We start from the raw sequence: 21521 nt of genomic DNA, 5'->3' as shown, positions 1-21521 counted from the left end.
TCTCTTATCCAGCCCCTGATTACTCCTTATCCCGTATCTCTTTTCCAGCCCCTGATTACTCCTTATCTCTTATCCAGCCCCTGATTACTCCTTATCTCGTATCCCTTATCTCCTATCCAGCCCCTGATTACTCCCTATCTCTTATCCAGCCCCTGATTATTACTTATCTCTTATCCAGCCTACAGCTGCTTCTGTCCAGAGCTCACTGGCACAGGGAAACTGATACCATGTTGCAAGTTTGCTATCCAGAGCTTCAGGCCCAAAGTTAATAGTTGACACAATGTTTCACGTTCCTTGCAGACAGGCCATGCATAGCCAATTTGATTTATGGGATATTTATTTTTATCTGGATATTTTCTACCTGCAGGCTGCAATGTTTTTATTTGTTGGCTTCATGTAGGTCATTACAATAGTAGTTACTTTTTAGGTTTATCATTTTCATTTAGATTTAAATATAATTTTGATTAACTACATGACAATGATTTTGACATATGAAGACGTTATTATAAATTAAATTAAACTGTTCCAAGAAATTTGTGCGCATGAAAATGATAACTGGCAGGAACATCAGTAGAAATGGTAGGATAAAATGGAAAAGGCTGCCGACAGCTGGTGTTGCCTATTACCTGCCCCTTCAGGAGCGTAACTGCAGAATCTGTGAAAGCCGGGAGGAGGATGAGGAGGAGGAGGAGGAGGGGGTCGGGGTCCGGAACAGGTTTTGTCCTTCTGGTTAGGTATCTTGATCTCTGGCTCCTTCTTTAGTAATGCGTCTTCATTTTTAATCACAGTGCTGAAAGCATCAGGCAAGCTCATTAGATGGATGACTAATGATGGATACAGCTTGATTCCTGTGTGTGTGTGTGTGTGTGTGTGTGTGTGTGTGTGTGTACAGTTGAAGTCGGAAGTTTACATTTAGGTTGGAGTCATTAAAACTTGTTTTTCAGCGACTCCACAAATTTCTTAACAAATGACAAAAAAAAAAAAAGTCATTTTTCCAGCAATTGTTTACAGACAGATTATTTAACTTATAATTCACTGTATCGCAATTCCAGTGGGTCAGAAGTTTACATACACTAAGTTGACTGTGCCTTTAAACAGCTTGGAAAATTCCAGAAAATTATGTCATGGCTTTAGAATCTTCCGATAGGCTAATTGACATCATTTGAGTCAATTGGAGGTGTACCTGTGGATGTATTTCAAGCCCTACCTTCAAATGCAGTGCCTCTTTGCCTGACGTCATGGGAAATCAAAATAAATCAGCCAAGAGGAATTTCCAAATGCCTGAAGGTACCACATTCAACTGTACAAACAATAGTACGCAAGTATAAACACCATGGGACCATGCAGCCGTCATACTGCTCAGGAAGGTGACGCGTTCTGTCTCCTAGAGATGAATGTACTTTGGTGCGAAAAGTGCAAATCAATCCCAGAACAACAGCAAAGGACCTTGTGAAGATGCTGGAGGAAACAGGTACAATAGTATCTATATCTACAGGAAAACAAGTACTATATCAACATAACCTGAAAGGCCGCTCAGCAAGGAAGAAGCCACTGCATCACAAAGCCCTGATCTCAAAATATTGTGGGAAGCTTGTGGAAGGCTACACGAAATGTTTGACCCAAGTTAAACTATTTAAAGGCAATGCTACCAAATACTAATTGAGTGTATGTAAACTTCTGACCCACTGGGAATGTGATGAAAGAAATAAAAGCTGAAATAAATCATTCTCTTTACTATTATTCTGACATTTCACATTCTTAAAATAAAGTGGTGATCCTAACTGACCTAAGACAGGGAATATTCACTATGATTAAATGTCAGGAATTGTGAAACTGAGTTTAAATGTATTTGGTTAAGGTGCATGTAAACTTCCGATTAACTATGTATGTGCCATGTTATGTTTCCTCATGGTTATGCCTTATTCACTGTATTTTTATGTATGTGCATTTCACCATTAGTGTACACACCTGTTTACAAAGCATATGACATAACGATTCGATTTCAAATCACATTGTATTGGTCACGTAATTAGCAGATGTTACTCCAGGTGTAGCTAAATGCTTGTGTCCTTAACTCCGACTGCAGTTATATCTAACATCTCACAACAATACACACACCTAAAACTAAAATACATTGAATTAAGTCAAATATAAATATTAGGACGAGCAATGTTGGAGTGGCATTGACTTAATACAGTAGAACAGAATACCGTATATACATATGAGATGAGTAAAGCAGTATGTAAACATTATTAAAGTGACCAGTGATTCCATGTCTATGTACAGTATATAGGGCAGCAGCCTCTATGGTTCAGGGTTGAGTAACTGTGTGGGTAGCCGGCTAGTGATGGCTATATAACAGTCTGATAGCCTTGACTTAGAAGCTGTTTTTCAGTCTCTCGGTTCCAGCTTTGATGCACCTGTACTGACCTCACCTTCTGGATGATAGCGGGGTGAACAGGCAGTGGCTCGGGTGGTTGTCATTGATCTTTTTGGCCTTCCTGTGACATCAGGTGCTGTCGGTGTCCTGGAGGGCTGGTAGTTTGCCCCTGGTGATGCGTTGTGCAGACCGCACTACCTTCTGGAGAGCCCTGCGGTTGTGGGTAGTGCAGTTGCTGTACCAGGCGGTGATACAGCCCCACAGGATGCTCTCAATTGTGCATCTATAAAAGTTTCTGAGGGTTTTAGGTGACAAGCCATACTTCTTCAGCCTCCTGAGGTGGAAGAGGTGCTGTTGTGCCTTCTTCACCACGCTGTCTGTGTGGGTGGACCATTTCAGTTTGTCAGTGATGTGTATGCTGAGGAACTTGAATCGTTCCACCTTCTCCACTGCTGTCCCGTCGATGTGGATGGGGGGCGTGCTCCCTCTGCTCTTCCCTGAAGTTCACGATCAGCTCCTTCATTTTGTTGACGTTGAGAGAGTGAGAAGTTATTTTCCCCACTCTGCCAGGGTCCTGACCACCTCCCTGTGGGCTCTCTCTTCATTGTTGGTAACCAGGCCTACTACTGTTGTCGTCTACAAATTTGATTGAGTTGTAGTCGTGCATGGCCACGCAGTCATGGGTGAACAGGGAGTACAGGAGGGGGCAGAGCACGCACCCCTGTGTTGAGGATCAGCAAAGTGGAGGTGCTGTTTTCTACCTTCACTACCTGAGGGTGGCCTGTCAGGAAGTCCAGGACCCAGTTGTACCAGGCGGGTTGCAGACTCAGTGCCCTGAGTGTAAAAATTAGCTTGGAGGGTACTATGGTGTTGAAGGCTGAGCTATAGTCAATAAACAGTGTTTTGATGTAGGTATTCCTCTTGTCCAGATGGGATAGGGCAGTGTGCAGTGGGATGGAGATTGCATCATCTGTGGACTTATTGGGGTGGTAAACACATTGAAGTGGGTCTAGGGTGTCAGATAAGGTGCAGGTGATATGATCCTTGACTAGCCTCTCAAAGAACTTCATGATGACAGAAGTGAGTGCTACGGGGCGTTAGTAATTTAGTTCAGTTGCCTTTGCTTTCTTGGGTACAGGAACAATGGTGGCCATCTTGAAGCAAGTGGGGACAGCAGACTGGGATAGGGAGCGATTAATATGTCTGTAAACACTCCAGCCAGCTGGTCTGCGCATGCTCTGAGGGCGCTGCTAGGGATGCCGTCTTGGCCTGCAGCCCTGCGAGGGTTAACACTCTTAAATGTCTTACTCACTTCGGCCATGGAGAACGAGATCCCACAGCCCTCGGGAGTGGACCGTGTCGGTGGCACTGTGTTATCCTCAAAGCGGGTGAAGGTGTTTAGTTTGTCCGGAAGCAAGACGTCGGTGTCCGTGATGTGGCTGGTTTTCCTTTTATAATCCGTGACTGTCTGGAGTCCCTGCCACATATGTCTTGTGTCTGAGCCATTGAATTGCGACTCCACTTTGTCTCTGTACTAAAAATGTTCCTGTTTGATTGCCTTACAGAAGGAATAACTACACTGTTTGTATTCAACCATATTACCAGTCACCTTGCCACGGTTAAATGCGATGGTTCTCGCTTTGTTTTGCATGAATGTTGCCACCTATCCACAGTTTCTGGTTTGGGTAGGTTTTAATAGTTTCTTTACCTCGCCTCCCTCCCTCCCTCTCGCCCCGCTCTCTCCCCTCGGCCCGTCCCCTCGGCCCGTCCCCTCTCTCTCTCTTCCCCTCTCTCTCTCTCTTCCCCTCTCTCTCTCTTTTCCCCGCTCCCCCAACCTCTTTCCCTCGCCCCTCCCTCTTGCCCCGCTCCCTCCCTCTCGCCCCGCTCTCCCCTCGGCCCGTCCCCTGTCTCTCTCTTCCCCTCTCTCTCTCTTCCCCGCTCCCCCAACCTCTTCCCCACGCCAAACCTCTTTCCCTCGCCCCTCCCTCTTGCTCTCCCTTCTCTCTCCCTCTCCTTTCCCTTCTCTCCCGCTCTTCTCCCCCATTGCACTTTTCTCTCCCCCCTCCTTCCCACTCCCCTCCTTCCCGCTCCTCTCTCCCTCCTTCCCTCTCCTCTCTCGCCCTTTCTCTCCACTCGCTCTCCCCGCTCTCCCTTTCTCTCCCGGTCTCCTTCTCTCCTTTCTCTCCTCTCCCCCTCGTTCTCTCTGCTTTCTCGCCCTTCCTCTCCTATCGCTCTCCCTTCCTCTCCTATCGCTCTCCCTTCCTCTCCTGTCGCTCTCTCTCCCTCGCCCCTCTCTCCCCCCGGCAGGAGGCCCTACACAGGGAGCAGATGTTGGAACAGAAGTTGGCAACGTTGCAGTGCCTACTGGCCACCACACAGGAGGCTTCAGAGAGCAGCTGGCAGGTACAGATACACAGTATTTTGGAATTTTACTGACAGATATAGGTTAAAATGGTGAGATGAATGAACTAATAGATTAGTGGGATGCAACACAGGAAGTTGGCGGAATAGGACGTAACCACTGACACTAGTGCCAATATGTGGTCCTGAGTGTGTGTTGTATCCAGCCCTGTGTTGTATCCAGCCCTGTGTTGTATCCAGCCCTGTGTTGTATCCAGCCCTGTGTTGTATCCAGCCCTGTGTTGTATCCAGCCCTGTGTTGTATCCAGCCCTGTGCTGTATCCAGCCCTGTGTTGTATCCAGCCCTGTGTTGTATCCAGCCCTGTGTTGTATCCAGCCCTGTGTTGTAACCAGCCCTGTGTTGTATCCAGCCCTGTGCTGTATCCAGCCCTGTGCTGTATCCAGCCCTGTGTTGTATCCAGCCCTGTGCTGTATCCAGCCCTGTGTTGTATCCAGCCCTGTGTTGTATCCAGCCCTGTGTTGTATCCAGCCCTGTGTTGTATCCAGCCCTGTGTTGTAACCAGCCCTGTGTGGTAACCAGCCCTGTGTTGTATCCAGCCCTGTGTTGTATCCAGCCCTGTGTTGTAACCTTTTACTGCTTTGTAAAACGCAGTTGCATTTCCTTACACAGAGGAGAGCATGATTTGCTTGAATTTGTACGTCCCATGTAATGAAAGTGGTAACGATGAGTAGAAATCCTTTGTTTTCTGACACGTCTACATCCTCTTTTCCTAATTGTTTTCTGACGTGGCTAAATGCTCTGTTTTCTGACGTGGCTAAATGCTCTGTTTTCTGACGTGGCTAAATGCTCTGTTTTCTGACGTGGCTAAATGCTCTGTTTTATGACGTGGCTAAATGCTCTATTTTCTGACGTGGCTAAATGCTCTATTTTCTGACGTGGCTAAATGCTCTGTTTTCTGACGTGGCTAAATGCTCTGTTTTCTGACGTGGCTAAATGCTCTGTTTTCTGACGTGGCTAAATGCTCTGTTTTCTGACGTGGCTAAATGCTCTGTTTTCTGTCGTGGCTAAATCATACATAATGTTGCTGTTACCGTCACTTATGACCGAAAAAAGCGTCTGGACATCAGAACTGGGATTACTCACCTCAAATTGGACGAGGAGTTTTTCTTTGATGAGTCGGATGCAAGGTATATACTACGGACACCAGGCCCAGATCCCCGTGATTCGCTGGAAAAGGTTTCGCGGAAAGAGATCAAGATGCCTTGTGAGGATAAGACAACGAGTTCTGCTAGCTAATGTTCAATCGCTAGAAAACAAATGGGACGAACTGAAAGCACGTATATCCTACCAATAGGACATTAACTGTAATATCTTATGTTTCACCGATTCGTTGCTGAACGCCGACATTAAGAACATACAGCTGGCAGGTTATACACTCTATCGGCAGGACAGAACAGCAGCCTCTGGTAAGACATGGGGTGGGGGCCTATGCATTTATGTAAACAACAGCTGGTGCACAATATCTAAGGAAGTCTCAAGGTTTTGCTCGCCTGAGGTAGAGTATCTCATGATGAGCTGTAGACCACATGATATAGCTAGAGCGTTTATCTGTATTTTTCGTAGCTTTTTACATACCACCACAGTCAGAGGCTGGCACTAAGACGGCATTGAATGAGCTGTATTCCGCCATAAGCAAACAGGAAAACGCTCACCCAGTGGCGGTACCCCTAGTGTTCTGGGACGTTAATGCAGGGAAACTCAAATCAGTGATACCAAATTTCTGTCGGCATGTTAAATGTGCAACCAGAGGGAAAAAAATTCTAGACCACCTATACTCCACACACAGAGACGCATACAAAGCTCTCCCTCGCCCTCCATTTGGTAAATCTGACCATAATTCTATCCTCCTGATTCCTGCTTACCAGCAAAACTAAAGCAGGAAGCACCAGTGACTCGCTCAATACGGAAGTGGTCAGATGAAGCAGATGCTAAACTACAGGACTGTTTTGCTGTCACAGACTGGAACATGTTCCGGGATTCTTCCAATGGCATTGAGGAGTACACCATGTCAGTCACTGGCTTTATCAATAAGTGCATTGAGGACGTCGTCCCCACAGTGACTGTACGCACATACCCCAACCAGAAGCCATGGATTACAGGCAACATACGCACTGAGCTAAAGGCTTGAGCTGCCACTTTCAAGGAGTGGGACTCTAACCCGGAAGCTTATAAGAAATCCTGCTATGCCCTCAGACGACCCATTAAACAAGCAAAACGTCAATACAGGACTAAGATCGAATCATGTGGCAGGGCTTGCAAACCATTAGACTACAAATGGAAGCACAGCTGAGAGCTGCCCAGTGACAGGAGCCAACCAGACAAGCTAAGTCACTTCTATGCTCGCATCGAGGCGAGGTAACACTGAAATATGCATGAGAGCACCAGGCGTTCCGGATGACTGTGTGATAACACTCTCGGTAGCCGATGTGAGTAAGACCTTTAAACAGGTCAACATTCACAAGGCCGCGGGGCCAGATGGATTACCAGGACGTGGACTCAAAGCATGCACTGACCAACTGGCAAGTGTCTTCACTGACATTTTCAACCTCTCCTTGACTGAGTCTGTAATGCCTATATGTTTCAAGCAGACCACCATAGTCCCTGTGCCCAAGGAAGCGAAGGTGTAAGCTGCCTATATGACTACCGATCCGTAGAACTCACTTTGGCCATGTAGCCATGAAGTGCTTTGAACGGCTGGTCATGGCTCACATCAACAGCATCCTCCCGGATACCCTCCATAGCAGAATAGCCACACACAAGCCTAAGATCACCATGCGCAATGTCAAGCGTCGGCTGGAATGTTGTAAAGCTCGCCGCCATTGGACTCTGGAGCAGTGGAAACGCATTCTCTGGAGTGACGAATCACTCTTCACGATCTGGCAGTCCTGACGGACGAAACTGGGTTTGGCGGATGCCAGCAGAACGCTACCTGTCCGAATGCATAGTGCCAACTGTAATGTTTGGTGGAGGAGGAATAATGGTCTATGGCTGTTTTTCATGGTTCGGGCTAGGCCCCTTCCAGTTTAGGGAAATCTTAAAGCTACAGCATACAATGACATTCTAGATGATTCTGTGCTTCCAACATTGTGGCATCAGTTTGGGGAAGGCCCATTCCTGTTTCAGCATGACAATGCCCCCGTGTACAAAACGAGGTCCATACAGAAATGGTATCGAGATCGATGTGGAAGAACTTGACTGATCTGCACAGAGCCCTGACCTCAACCCCATCGAACACCTTTGGGATGAATTGGAACGCCGACTGCGAGCCAGGCCTAATCGCCCAACATCAGTGCCTGACCTCACTAATGCTCTTGTGGCTGAATGGAAGCTAGTCCCCGCAGCAATGTTCCATCATCTAGTGGAAAGCCTTCCCAGAAGAGTGGAGGCTGTTATAGCAGCAATGTTCCAACATCTAGTGGAAAGCCTTCCCAGAAGAGTGAAGGCTGTAAAAGCAGCAATGTTCCAACATCTAGTGGAAAGCCTTCCCAGAAGAGTGGAGGCTGTTATAGAAGCAAAGGAGGGACCAACTAAATAGTAATGGCCATGATTTTGGAATGAGATGTTCGACGAGCACGTGTCCACATACCTTTGGCCATGTAGTGTATGTAAAACACAGGAAAATCACATCTTTGACTGCACTGGGCCTTAATCTCAAGAGAAGACAGGTTAAAGGTTCAATGTTCTCTTACATATAGGCCTAGACAATGTCCAAAACAACACACCGAATTCAATGTTCAGTCATTTTAATTGTAAAGTCATGTATTTCTACACAATACCACAACACATTTTTTCCAAGAGGTGAACTCGATAAAGAATTCAATAACTTTGCCTAATTTTGCCTGGAATCACGACATTTAGAATGTACCCAAAACACCCCCCCCCCCCCCCCCCCCCCTTCTCTCTGTACTTCTGGTTATGGTATTTATGGTGTTTATGGTTAGGTTATGGTGTGCTGACCTTTCTCTCTCTCGCTCTCTTCCAGGCTCTGATAGATGAGGACCGGCTTCTCTCCAGACTAGAGGTGATGGGCAGCCAGCTGCAGTCCTACTCTAAAGTAAGAACATTTACAAATATTTGGTCATATATTTGGTTAGGAGTTGTTTTGAGGGGACGTCTTTTTCTCTCTCCCTCTCTTTCTCTTCAGAACCAAACAGAGAATGGTATGCGTAACGAGCTGGTAACTCTGCAGGAAGACAAGTACAACTATGAGATTACTGCCAAAGAGTCCCTGAGGAGGGTCCTGCAGGAGAAGACAGAGATGGCCAGGAAGCTGTCAGAGGTTGAGGTGAGACTGGCCTATCTGTTCAATCCACCTCATTTTCTAACAGTTTTAAAACACTGAAGCGCCGTATTGTTTCTGTTAGCTGATACACCGTATTGTTTCTGTTAGTTGATACACCGTATTGTTTCTGTTAGTTGATACGCCGTATTGTTTCTGTTAGCTGATACGCCGTATTGTTTCTGTTAGTTGATACGCCGTATTGTTTCTGTTAGTTGATACGCCGTATTGTTTCTGTTAGCTGATACACCGTATTGTTTCTGTTAGTTGATACACCGTATTGTTTCTGTTAGTTGATACACCGTATTGTTTCTGTTAGTTGATACACCGTATTGTTTCTGTTAGTTGATACACCGTATTGTTTCTGTTAGTTGATACGCCGTATTGTTTCTGTTAGCTGATACGCCGTATTGTTTCTGTTAGTTGATACACCGTATTGTTTCTGTTAGTTGATACGCCGTATTGTTTATGTTAGTTGATACGTCGTATTGTTTCTGTTAGTTGATACACCGTATTGTTTCTGTTAGTTGATACACCGTATTGTTTCTGTTAGTTGATACACCGTATTGTTTCTGTTAGTTGATACACCGTATTGTTTATGTTAGTTGATACACCGTATTGTTTATGTTAGTTGATACACCGTATTGTTTATGTTAGTTGATACACCGTATTGTTTCTGTTAGTTGATACGCCGTATTGTTTATGTTAGTTGATACACCGTATTGTTTCTGTTAGTTGATACGCCGTAGCAAAAACCACGAGGCACGCAAAAACCACGAGGCACGCAAAAACCACGAGGCACGCAAAAACCACGAGGCACGCAAAAACCACGAGGCACGCAAAAACCACGAAGCACGCAAAAACCACGAGGCACGCAAAAACCACGAGGCACGCAAAAACCGCGAAGCACGCAATGACATGTAGAAGATGTGCAGGCTAAACAGCTACATTTAAATAGGTTGTATATCATAATAGGCCTACATTTACATTGAGGTATTATTTGCAGTTGTCACTATGATAATGAACACACCCTGAAAGCACTGAATAGTTGGAACCAGTATCTGTGTTTTATAGACCTCCTGAATGGTCTGAACCACTATCTGTGTGTTTTATAGACCTCCTGAATGGTCTGAACCACTATCTGTGTGTTAGAGACCTCCTGAATGGTGTGTTGTGTAGTTTATCATGCTCGTTATTGGCTTGGTGGATGGCTCCGGGACTTAACTCTAGCACAACTAAGGTTATTATTATCAGAACAGGACTACTAGTTCAGTGGTTCTTCCTTTATAAAAGTTGTGTCGTACTGCAGCACAGCTTGTGGGCTGCCGCAAAACTATATTCTGTCATTCAGTTCCCTATTGTCCTGCTGATAGTTGAAAAAAACATCAGCATTTTGAAAGAGTATTTTTATCATTATTTTATTAACAAATGCATAAATACTGTACAGTATGTGGTTGATCCGACATTTGTGCGGTTGCATGAGGTTTGGAGTTAGAAATGTAAACCTTTAGAGTACTTGATACATTCCAAGTTGGGGGACTACAGTAGCCGAGCTATTAGACTATCCTCTTGTAAAGGTTGAAGAGTCTATTGTCCTGCTAATAGCTCATCATGCAAACGTTGTTTGCAGAATTCACAGCCTGCTACGCTAGTGAAAAACAAAATGCCACGAGCTGTCATCACTACTGTAAATAAAAACACTGCATCTAGTGGTACAAATATATTATTGTATTCGATTTTTTTTTAAATGACGCACATCATTTAATTTTTTTTCCTAACAAGTGGTTGCCATGGTAGATAATCCATTAATAATTGGTATGACACGGCTCTCGGAACTCATTAAGAAAATACTGGCAGATCAATAAAATGTCCCTGTAGATCTAATTACATTTTGAGGATTGGAGGATTCTAAATTAATATCCAAGGGGCAAATCTGGTCTGTGATATTGATTTAGAAATTTAAAACCCTACAGAGAATATCTAAGGGGAGTTTATATAATTATAATGCAGGGTTAACAATAATAATGGTTGGATAACAGATCGGCTCTCTGAACTCATTAAGAGGCGGCTTCTATCTTCAGTACAATCGTTAATTCAGAAGGTTAAACACATAGGTGTTAGGCCTGCAGTAGGTTATAATAATCTGCCTTCTGGGAATGTTAAAAAATCAAAGGTATGGGTGGAGTTAGACATTTGGCTGTCCAGAACTATTAAAATCAACCAATGTCTGCCTTTAAATGCTTTATGATCCAAATGTTTAAAGTGCGTGTGGACGACAGAGAGAAACAAAATGGTGCTGTTTGAGGCCCTGAGGCAGAGTGATGCTGGAGATAAAATGAGTACAAAAAAGAGGAAATGAAGCTTGCAACACGCATCTGATTATTCATTATGATGAGGATTTATTTTGTTTACATTCTTCATTGTAACCATAATGTCATAAATAATTGAACACCCACATGAGCAGATTAACTTGGTCAAAACATTTCTTTATTCAAGACTATCAGAAAGAATGTTGGTACTTAATTATTTTGATCCAAAGCCAAGAATGAGGGAGTCACTCAAATCCTCGCTGGACTCTTTCATTCAGTTTCTTCTGTACATCAGCAAAGAAGGACTCCGTTTCAGAAACTCACTTTATATAGAGGGGCTATCACTCTTTCACTCTGGTAAATACAGACAGTTTGTTATTTAAAATGATTTCTTTCTGTTTTTAGTGGGAGAGAAACCAAAAGCACACAGTGCCTATTTTTCAAAAATCGTCAATCCACATGTCAAGTGACATTCCCCCATTTGTATTTACCCAAGCTCTGTCTTAATTCCAGGACCACCCACACTTTTTGTTATTGTTGCCTAATGCAGGACTCTAGTGCCAGAAGAGAGATTCTCATACTGAAAACACCTCCATTAATTTCTGAAAATATAATTTGTTCCACAGTTTAGACTACCGCTAGATCAGCGTTATAACTCCCCTGTGTGATAGTGTGGTGCAGAGACAGAATGCCGCCATCTACCACTAACGGTCGCGGCAGAAACTCAAAACATTTTCAAGCCAACTTCAATTCAATTATTATAAAATGACACTTAGACTTGTATACTTGACCTTTTATAGTCTAAAAATGGACTCTTTCTAATAATTGACTCTGGCAAGTTTGCCACTGGCACTGCAGTAAGGAAGTAAAGCAGAAGTCGAATCCATTGCATCTGTTGTTTGGCTGTACCCACAGCCATGTTCCAAAATGAGCTAGATAGGGTTAGATTGGAGACGAGGTAGAGGTGGTCAGGAAGCTGTCAGAGGTCGAGGTGAGACAGACCTTCATACCTGGCTGGGGCCTGTTCAGTACAGCACAACGTTGCTAAACATTTTAAAACATTTGTCTATTAGACATGGTAAAATACATGATTAAACTTGTCCTGGCTGACTGTAGGCTGGGTGGAGGGGTTAAATACATGATTAAACTTGTCCTGGCTGGATGGAGGGGTTAAATACATTTTTTTTTTATTTTTTTTATTTTACCTTTATTTAACCAGGCAAGTCAGTTAAGAACAAATTCTTATTTTCAATGACGGCCTGGGAACAGTGGGTTAACTGCCTGTTCAGGGGCAGAACGACAGATTTGTACCTTGTCAGCTCGGGGGTTTGAACTCGCAACCTTCCGGTTACTAGTCCAACGCTCTAACCACTAGGCTACCCTGCCGCCCCGTGATTAAATACATGATTCAACTTGTCCTGGCTGGGTGGAGGGGTTAAATACATGATTAAACTAGTCCTGTCTGACTGTAGGCTGGGTGGAGGGGTTAAATACATGATTCAACTAGTCCTGTCTGACTGTAGGCTGGGTGGAGGGGTTAAATACATGATTCAACTAGTCCTGGCTGGGTGGAGGGGTTAAATACATGATTCAACTAGTCCTGTCTGACTGTAGGCTGGGTGGAGGGGTTAAATACATGATTCAACTTGTCCTGGCTGGGTGGAGGGGTTAAATACATGATTAAACTAGTCCTGGCTGACTGTAGGCTGGGTGGAGGGGTTAAATACATGATTAAACTAGTCCTGGCTGACTGTAGGCTGGGTGGAGGGGTTAAATACATGATTCAACTAGTCCTGTCTGACTGTAGGCTGGGTGGAGGGGTTAAATACATGATTCAACTAGTCCTGGCTGACTGTAGGCTGGGTGGAGGGGTTAAATACATGATTCAACTAGTCCTGTCTGACTAGGCTGGGTGGAGGGGTTAAATACATGATTCAACTTGTCCTGGCTGGGTGGAGGGGTTAAATACATGATTCAACTAGTCCTGGCTGACTGTAGGCTGGGTGGAGGGGTTAAATACATGATTCAACTAGTCCTGTCTGACTGTAGGCTGGGTGGAGGGGTTAAATACATGATTAAACTTGTCCTGGCTGACTGTAGGCTGGGTGGAGAGGTTAAATACATGATTAAACTAGTCCTGGCTGACTGTAGGCTGGGTGGAGGGGTTAAATACATGATTCAACTTGTCCTGTCTGACTGTAGGCTGGGTGGAGGGGTTAAATACATGATTCAACTAGTCCTGTCTGACTAGGCTGGGTGGAGGGGTTAAATACATGATTCAACTTGTCCTGTCTGACTGTAGGCTGGGTGGAGGGGTTAAATACATGATTCAACTTGTCCTGGCTGACTGTAGGCTGGGTGGAGGGGTTAAATACATGATTAAACTAGTCCTGGCTGGGTGGAGGGGTTAAATACATGATTCAACTAGTCCTGTCTGACTAGGCTGGGTGGAGGGGTTAAATACATGATTCAACTAGTCCTGGCTGGGTGGAGGGGTTAAATACATGATTCAACTAGTCCTGGCTGGGTGGAGGGGTTAAATACATGATTCAACTTGTCCTGGCTGGGTGGAGGGGTTAAATACATGATTCAACTAGTCCTGGCTGGGTGGAGGGGTTAAATACATGATTAAACTAGTCCTGTCTGACTGTAGGCTGGGTGGAGGGGTTAAATACATGATTCAACTAGTCCTGGCTGACTAGGCTGGGTGGAGTTCCATATTGATGATGATGATGATGGGTCTCCTTTTTTCCCCTTCCTTTTAGCGAAGCCTCAGTAACACGGAGGATGAGTGTTCCCACCTGAAGGAGATGAATGAGAGGAACCATGAAGAGCTCAGAGAACTGGCTAATAAATACAACGGGGCCATCAATGAGATCAAGGACCTCACTGACAAGATAAAGGTGAGGGTCAGAGGACTCTATCTCAATTAGCTTTATTCTTTAATCTCCTCGCCTCCTTCTCACCTGTACTGGAGAAGGTACAGGGTCCCTCCCCTCTGTGACCACCTCAATAAGGTACAGGGTCCCTCCCCTCTGTGATCACATCCAATAAGGTACAGGGTCCCTCCCATATGTGACCATCTCCAATAAGGTACAGGGTCCCTCCCCCCTGTGACCACCTCCAATAAGGTACAGGGTCCCTCCCCTCTGTGACCACCTCCAATAAGGTACAGGGTCCCTCCCCTCTGTGACCACCTCCAATAAGGTACAGGGTCCCTCCCCTCTGTGATCACCTCCAATAAGGTACAGGGTCCCTCCCCTCTGTGACCACCTCCAATAAGGTACAGGGTCCCTCCCCTCTGTGACCACCTCCAATAAGGTACAGGGTCCCTCCCCCCTGTGACCACCTCCAATAAGGTACAGGGTCCCTCCTCTCTGTGACCACCTCCATCCAATAAGGTACAGGGTCCCTCCCCTCTGTGACCACCTCCAATAAGGTACAGGGTCCCTCCCCTCTGTGACCACCTCCAATAAGGTACAGGGTCCCTCCTCTCTGTGACCTCCTCCAATAAGGTACAGGGTCCCTCCTCTCTGTGACCACCTCCAATAAGGTACAGGGTCCCTCCTCTCTGTGACCACCTCCAATAAGGTACAGGGTCCCTCCCCTCTGTGACCACCTCCAATAAGGTACAGGGTCCTTAACCTATGATCTTCTCCAATTGGTTTTGAGATAGAGGCGAGGAGATGGGATCCTGGAAACGGAGTAAGGATTCCTTGAGAAAAGTGCCAGGGGTTGGGGATGTGGAATAAGCCTTGACTTGGTGTGGCAGAGATGAGTGATATTGCTATTTAGTGACCATCCCAACCAAAAGTACCCATAGCATAATAGTGTGTGTGTGTGTGTGTGTGTGTGTGTGTGTGTGTGTGTGTGTGTGTGTGTGTGTGTGTGTGTGTGTGTGTGTGTAGCTGGCAGAGGGTTGTCAGGAGGAGTTGACTCAGAAGGGTCAGATGGAGAAGAAGGAACTGCAGCTTTGTATTGATGAGATGGAGGAGAAGGAACAGGCTCTACAGGCCCGCTTTGAGGCCTTACAGGCTGATAACGACTTCTCTAACGAACGCCTCACTGCCCTGCAAGGTAATATAACACACACACACATACTGGTGCTGCATCTTTACTGCGTAGGTTATCGGTCCATCTCCTCTCGATTTATGACTCTACCCCTGAGATGTCACTGTGTGGGGAAGAGTTTTCCCTAACCGAACCCCAGCAGGGGAAACGGGTCATCTAGGATTGGCTTATTTTAGTCACTCCACATCCTCTCTAATCTATTTTTGTTGTTTCCAGTTGGTTTAGAACAGCTGCAGGAGAAAAGCATCAAGGACAACAACAGTTTAGGTGAGTGGTGGGCTGGTGGGCTGGCGGTCTGGGTGGGCTGGAGGTCTGGCGGTCTGGGTGGGCTGGCGGTCTGGGTGGGCTGGTGGGCTGGGTGGGCTGGCGGTCTGGGTGGGCTGGAGGTCTGGGTGGTCTGGCGGTCTGGGTGGGCTGGCGGTCTGGGTGGGCTGGAGGTCTGGGTGGTCTGGTGGGCTGGAGGTCTGGCGGTCTGGGTGGGCTGGCGGTCTGGGTGGGCTGGTGGGCTGGCGGTCTGGGTGGGCTGGCGGTCTGGGCGGGCTGGCGGTCTGGGCGGGCTGGAGGTCTGGGTGGGCTGGCGGTCTGGGTGGGCTGGCGGTCTGGGTGGGCTGGAGGTCTGGGTGGGCTGGCGGTCTGGGTGGGCTGGCGGTCTGGGTTAGTGGCGGTCTGGGTGGGCTGGAGGTCTGGGTGGGCTGGAGGTCTGGGTGGGCTGGCGGTCTGGGTCGGCTGGCGGTCTGGGTGGGCTGGAGGTCTGGGTGGGCTGGCGGTCTGGGTTAGTGGCGGTCTGGGTGGGCTGGAGGTCTGGGTGGGCTGGAGGTCTGGGTCGGCTGGCGGTCTGGGTCGGCTGGCGGTCTGGGTGGGCTGGAGGTCTGGGTGGGCTGGCGGTCTGGGTGGGCTGGCGGTCTGGGTGGGCTGGCGGTCTGGGTCTACCTTGCATAACTCCTCCATGTTATAATCTACTGACATAATTGACTCTTCCTTCCGTTGCTTGTTGTTCTTTGTTCCGTCCCAACGTCCGTTTCCGTCTTGCTTCTTGTGTTCTGGGTGAACAGTAGCTAGCTGCTGGTTACTGTAGATACTGTGTGTTCATCAAGCATGTAAGAATCCTGCTGTACCCAGGCTCTGTGGTTCTGTGTTGGGAGATCTGATACTGTATGGGACGTGCAGTAGCAGTAAACACCATACTGTATGGGATGTGCAGTAGTAGTAACCACCATACTGTATGGGATGTGCAGTAGGAGTAACCACCATACTGTATGGGATGTGCAGTAGGAGTAACCAGGATACTGTATGGGATGTGCAGTAGGAGTAAACACCATACTGTATGGGATGTGCAGTAGCAGTAACCACCATACTGTATGGGATGTACAGTAGCAGTAACCACCATACTGTATGGGATGTGCAGTAGGAGTAACCAGGATACTGTATGGGATGTGCAGTAGGAGTAACCACCATACTGTATGGGATGTGCAGTAGGAGTAACCACCATACTGTATGGGATGTGCAGTAGCAGTAAACACCATACTGTATGGGATGTGCAGTAGTAGTAACCACCATACTGTATGGGATGTGCAGTAGGAGTAACCACCATACTGTATGGGATGTGCAGTAGGAGTAACCACCATACTGTATGGGATGTGCAGTAGGAGTAACCGCCATACTGTATGGGATGTGCAGTAGGAGTAAACACCATACTGTATGGGATGTGCAGTAGCAGTAACCACCATACTGTATGGGATGTACAGTAGGAGTAACCACCATACTGTATGGGATGTGCAGTAGGAGTAACCACCATACTGTATGGGATGTGCAGTAGCAGTAAACACCATACTGTATGGGATGTGCAGTAGTAGTAACCACCATACTGTATGGGATGTGCAGTAGGAGTAACCACCATACTGTATGGGATGTGCAGTAGGAGTAACCACCATACTGTATGGGATGTGCAGTAGGAGTAACCACCATACTGTATGGGATGTGCAGTAGGAGTAAACACCATACTGTATGGGATGTGCAGTAGCAGTAACCACCATACTGTATGGGATGTACAGTAGCAGTAACCACCATACTGTATGGGATGTGCAGTAGGAGTAACCAGGATACTGTATGGGATGTGCAGTAGGAGTAACCACCATACTGTATGGGATGTGTAGTAGGAGTAACCAGGATACTGTATGGGATGTGCAGTAGGAGTAACCACCATACTGTATGGGATGTACAGTAGGAGTAACCACCATACTGTATGGGATGTGCAGTAGGAGTAACCACCATACTGTATGGGATGTGCAGTAGGAGTAACCAGGATACTGTATGGGATGTGCAGTAGCAGTAACCACCATACTGTATGGGATGTGCAGTAGCAGTAAACACCATACTGTATGGGATGTGCAGCAGGAGTAACCACCATACTGTATGGGATGTGCAGTAGGAGTAACCACCATACTGTATGGGATGTGCAGTAGCAGTAACCACCATACTGTATGGGATGTGCAGTAGCAGTAAACACCATACTGTATGGGATGTGCAGTAGGAGTAAACACCATACTGTATGGGATGTGCAGTAGGAGTAACCACCATACTGTATGGGATGTGCAGTAGGAGTAACCACCATACTGTATGGGATGTGCAGTAGGAGTAACCAGGATACTGTATTGGATGTGCAGTAGGAGTAACCACCATACTGTATGGGATGTGCAGTAGGAGTAACCAGGATACTGTATGGGATGTGCAGTAGGAGTAACCATACTGCATGGGATGTGCAGTAGTAGTAACCACCATACTGTATGGGATGTGCAGTAGGAGTAACCACCATACTGTATGGGATGTGCAGTAGTGGTAACCACCATACTGTATGGGATGTGCAGTAGGAGTAACCAGGATACTGTATGGGATGTGCAGTAGGAGTAACCACCATACTGTATGGGATGTGCAGTAGGAGTAACCAGGATACTGTATGGGATGTGCAGTAGGAGTAACCATCATACTGTATGGGATGTGCAGTAGGAGTAACCAGGATACTGTATGGGATGTGCAGTAGGAGTAACCACCATACTGTATGGGATGTGCAGTAGGAGTAACCAGGATACTGTATGGGATGTGCAGTAGGAGTAAACACCCTACTGTATGGTGATGTGCAGTAGTAGTAACCAGGATACTGTATGGGATGTGCAGTAGAAGTAACCACCATACTGTATGGGATGTGCAGTAGGGGTAACCACCATACTGTATGGGATGTGCAGTAGGAGTAACCACCATACTGTATGGGATGTGCAGTAGGAATAACCACCATACTGTATGGGATGTGCAGTAGGAGTAACCAGGATACTGTATGGGATGTGCAGTAGGAGTAACCACCATACTGTATGGGATGTGCAGTAGGAGTAACCAGGATACTGTATGGGATGTGCAGTAGGAGTAAACACCATACTGTATGGGATGTGCAGTAGGAGTAACCACCATACTGTATGGGATGTGCAGTAGGAGTAACCACCATACTGTATGGGATGTGCAGTAGGAGTAACCACCATACTGTATGGGATGTGCAGTAGGAGTAACCAGGATACTGTATAGGATGTGCAGTAGGAGTAACCACCATACTGTATGGGATGTGCAGTAGGGGTAACCACCATACTGTATGGGATGTGCAGTAGGAGTAACCACCATACTGTATGGGATGTGCAGTAGGGGTAACCACACTTAAGCTTGTTAACTATTTTGATTTACTACATTGAAAAACAATATAAACACAACGTGAAGTTTTGGTCCAAAGATACATGAGCTGAAAAAAAAGATCCCCTAAATTTTGCAGTCCCTGTTAGTGAGCATTTCTCCTTTGCCAAGATAATCCATCCACCTGACAGGTGTGGCATATCAAGAAGCTAATTTAACAGCATGATCATTACACAGGTGCACCTTGTGCTGGGGACAATTGAAGGCCACTCTAAAATGTGCAGTTTTTACACAACAATGCCACAATGTCTCAAGTTGAGGGAGCGTGCAAATGGCATGCTGACTGAAGGAATGTCCACCAGAGCTGTTGCAAGAGAATTTGTTCATTTCTCTACCATAAGCCGCCTCCAACGTTGTTTTAGAAAATGTAGCAGTACGTCCAACCGGCCTCACAACCGCTGACCACGTGTGGCCACGTCAGCCCAGGACCTCCACGTCTGGCTTCTAAACCTGTGGGATCGTCTGGTGGGGGGAATAAAGCCCTTTGTTTAAAAAAACTTGTTCTGATTGGCTGGGCCTGGCTTCCAAGTGGTGGGCCTATAGCTGCGTCCCTGCCCAGTCATGTCAAATCTATAGATTAGAGCCTAACATATTTATTTAAATTCACTGATGTTCTTGTATGAACTGTAAAATCTTTAAAATCGTTGCATGTTGCATTGATTTTTGTTGAGTATTGCATACTAATATAGGTTCTGCAATAGGATGTTTTAATAGGGTTCTGCTGGTCTAGACTGGGGTACTGTATACTAATATAGGGTTCTGCTGGTCTAGACTGGGGTACTGTATATTAATATAGGTTCTGCTGGTCTAGACTGGGGTACTGTATACTAATATAGGGTTCTGCAATAGGATGTTTTAATAGGGTTCTGCTGGTCTAGACTGGGGTACTGTATACTAATATAGGGTTCTGCAATAGGATGTTTTAATAGGGTTCTGCTGGTCTAGACTGGGGTACTGTATATTAATATAGGGTTCTGCTGGGGTACTGTATACTAATATAGGGTTCTGCTGGTCTAGACTGGGGTACTGTATACTAATATAGGGTTCTGCTGGTCTAGACTGGGGTACTGTATACTAATATAGGGTTCTGCAATAGGATGTTTTAATAGGGTTCTGCTGGTCTAGACTGGGGTACTGTATACTAATATAGGGTTCTGCAATAGGATGTTTTAATAGGGTTCTGCTGGTCTAGACTGGGGTACTGTATACTAATGTAGGGTTCTGCAATAGGATGTTTTAATAGGGTTCTGCTGGTCTAGACTGGGGTACTGTATATTAATATAGGGTTCTGCTGGGGTACTGTATACTAATATAGGGTTCTGCTGGTCTAGACTGGGGTACTGTATACTAATATAGGGTTCTGCTGGTCTAGACTGGGGTACTGTATACTAATATAGGGTTCTGCAATAGGATGTTTTAATAGGGTTCTGCTGGTCTAGACTGGGGTACTGTATACTAATATAGGGTTCTGCAATAGGATGTTTTAATAGGGTTCTGCTGGTCTAGACTGGGGTACTGTATACTAATATAGGGTTCTGCAATAGGATGTTTTAATAGGGTTCTGCTGGTCTAGACTGGGGTACTGTATACTAATATAGGGTTCTGCTTGTCTAGACTTGGGTACTGTATATTAATATAGGGTTCTGCTGGTCTAGACTGGGGTACTGTATACTAATATAGGGTTCTGCTGGGGTACTGTATATTAATATAGGGTTCTGCTGGTCTAAACCAGGTTACTGTATACTAATATAGGGTTCTGCTTGTCTAGACTTGGGTACTGTATACTAATATAGGGTTCTGCTGGGGTACTGTATACTAATATAGGGTTCTGCTTGTCTAGACTTGGGTACTGTATACTAATATAGGGTTCTGCTGGGGTACTGTATATTAATATAGGGTTCTGCTGGTCTAGACTGGGGTACTGTATACTAATATAGGGTTCTGCTTGTCTAGACTTGGGTACTGTATACTAATATAGGGTTCTGCTGGTCTAGACTGGGGTACTGTATACTAATATAGGGTTCTGCTGGGGTACTGTATACTAATATAGGGTTCTGCTGGTCTAGACTGGGGTACTGTATACTAATATAGGGTTCTGCTGGGGTACTGTATAGGGTTCTGCTGGTCTAGACTGGGGTACTGTATACTAATATAGGGTTCTGCTGGGGTACTGTATACTAATATAAGGTTCTGCTGGTCTAGACCGGGGTACTGTAAACTAATATAGGGTTCTGCTGGTCTAGACCGGGGTACTGTATACTAATATAGGGTTCTGCTGGGGTACTGTATATTAATATAGGGTTCTGCTGGTCTAGACCACATTACTGTATA

General features: G+C 45.8%; 1 protein-coding gene across 4 annotated transcripts in view; it reads left to right on the top strand.

Moving 5' to 3' along the window:
- The window catches only part of LOC139371473 (sarcolemmal membrane-associated protein-like), a 121057-nt gene that overhangs the window by 39193 nt on the left and 60343 nt on the right, over positions 1–21521 (top strand). For all 4 annotated transcript variants that reach the window (XM_071111914.1, XM_071111916.1, XM_071111913.1 and 1 more), the window contains exons 6-11: positions 4688–4783; positions 8785–8856; positions 8947–9087; positions 14156–14293; positions 15299–15467; positions 15678–15728. In XM_071111914.1, coding sequence (XP_070968015.1) covers positions 4688–4783; positions 8785–8856; positions 8947–9087; positions 14156–14293; positions 15299–15467; positions 15678–15728 — 667 coding nt within the window. The remainder of the gene's footprint in view (positions 1–4687; positions 4784–8784; positions 8857–8946; positions 9088–14155; positions 14294–15298; positions 15468–15677; positions 15729–21521) is intronic.

Source organism: Oncorhynchus clarkii, chromosome 17 (assembly GCF_045791955.1).
Source record: "Oncorhynchus clarkii lewisi isolate Uvic-CL-2024 chromosome 17, UVic_Ocla_1.0, whole genome shotgun sequence".
In the NCBI taxonomy this organism is placed as follows: domain Eukaryota; kingdom Metazoa; phylum Chordata; class Actinopteri; order Salmoniformes; family Salmonidae; genus Oncorhynchus; species Oncorhynchus clarkii.
Note: the sequence above shows the minus strand (reverse complement) of the source record. Positions and strands in the feature narration are given on the sequence as shown.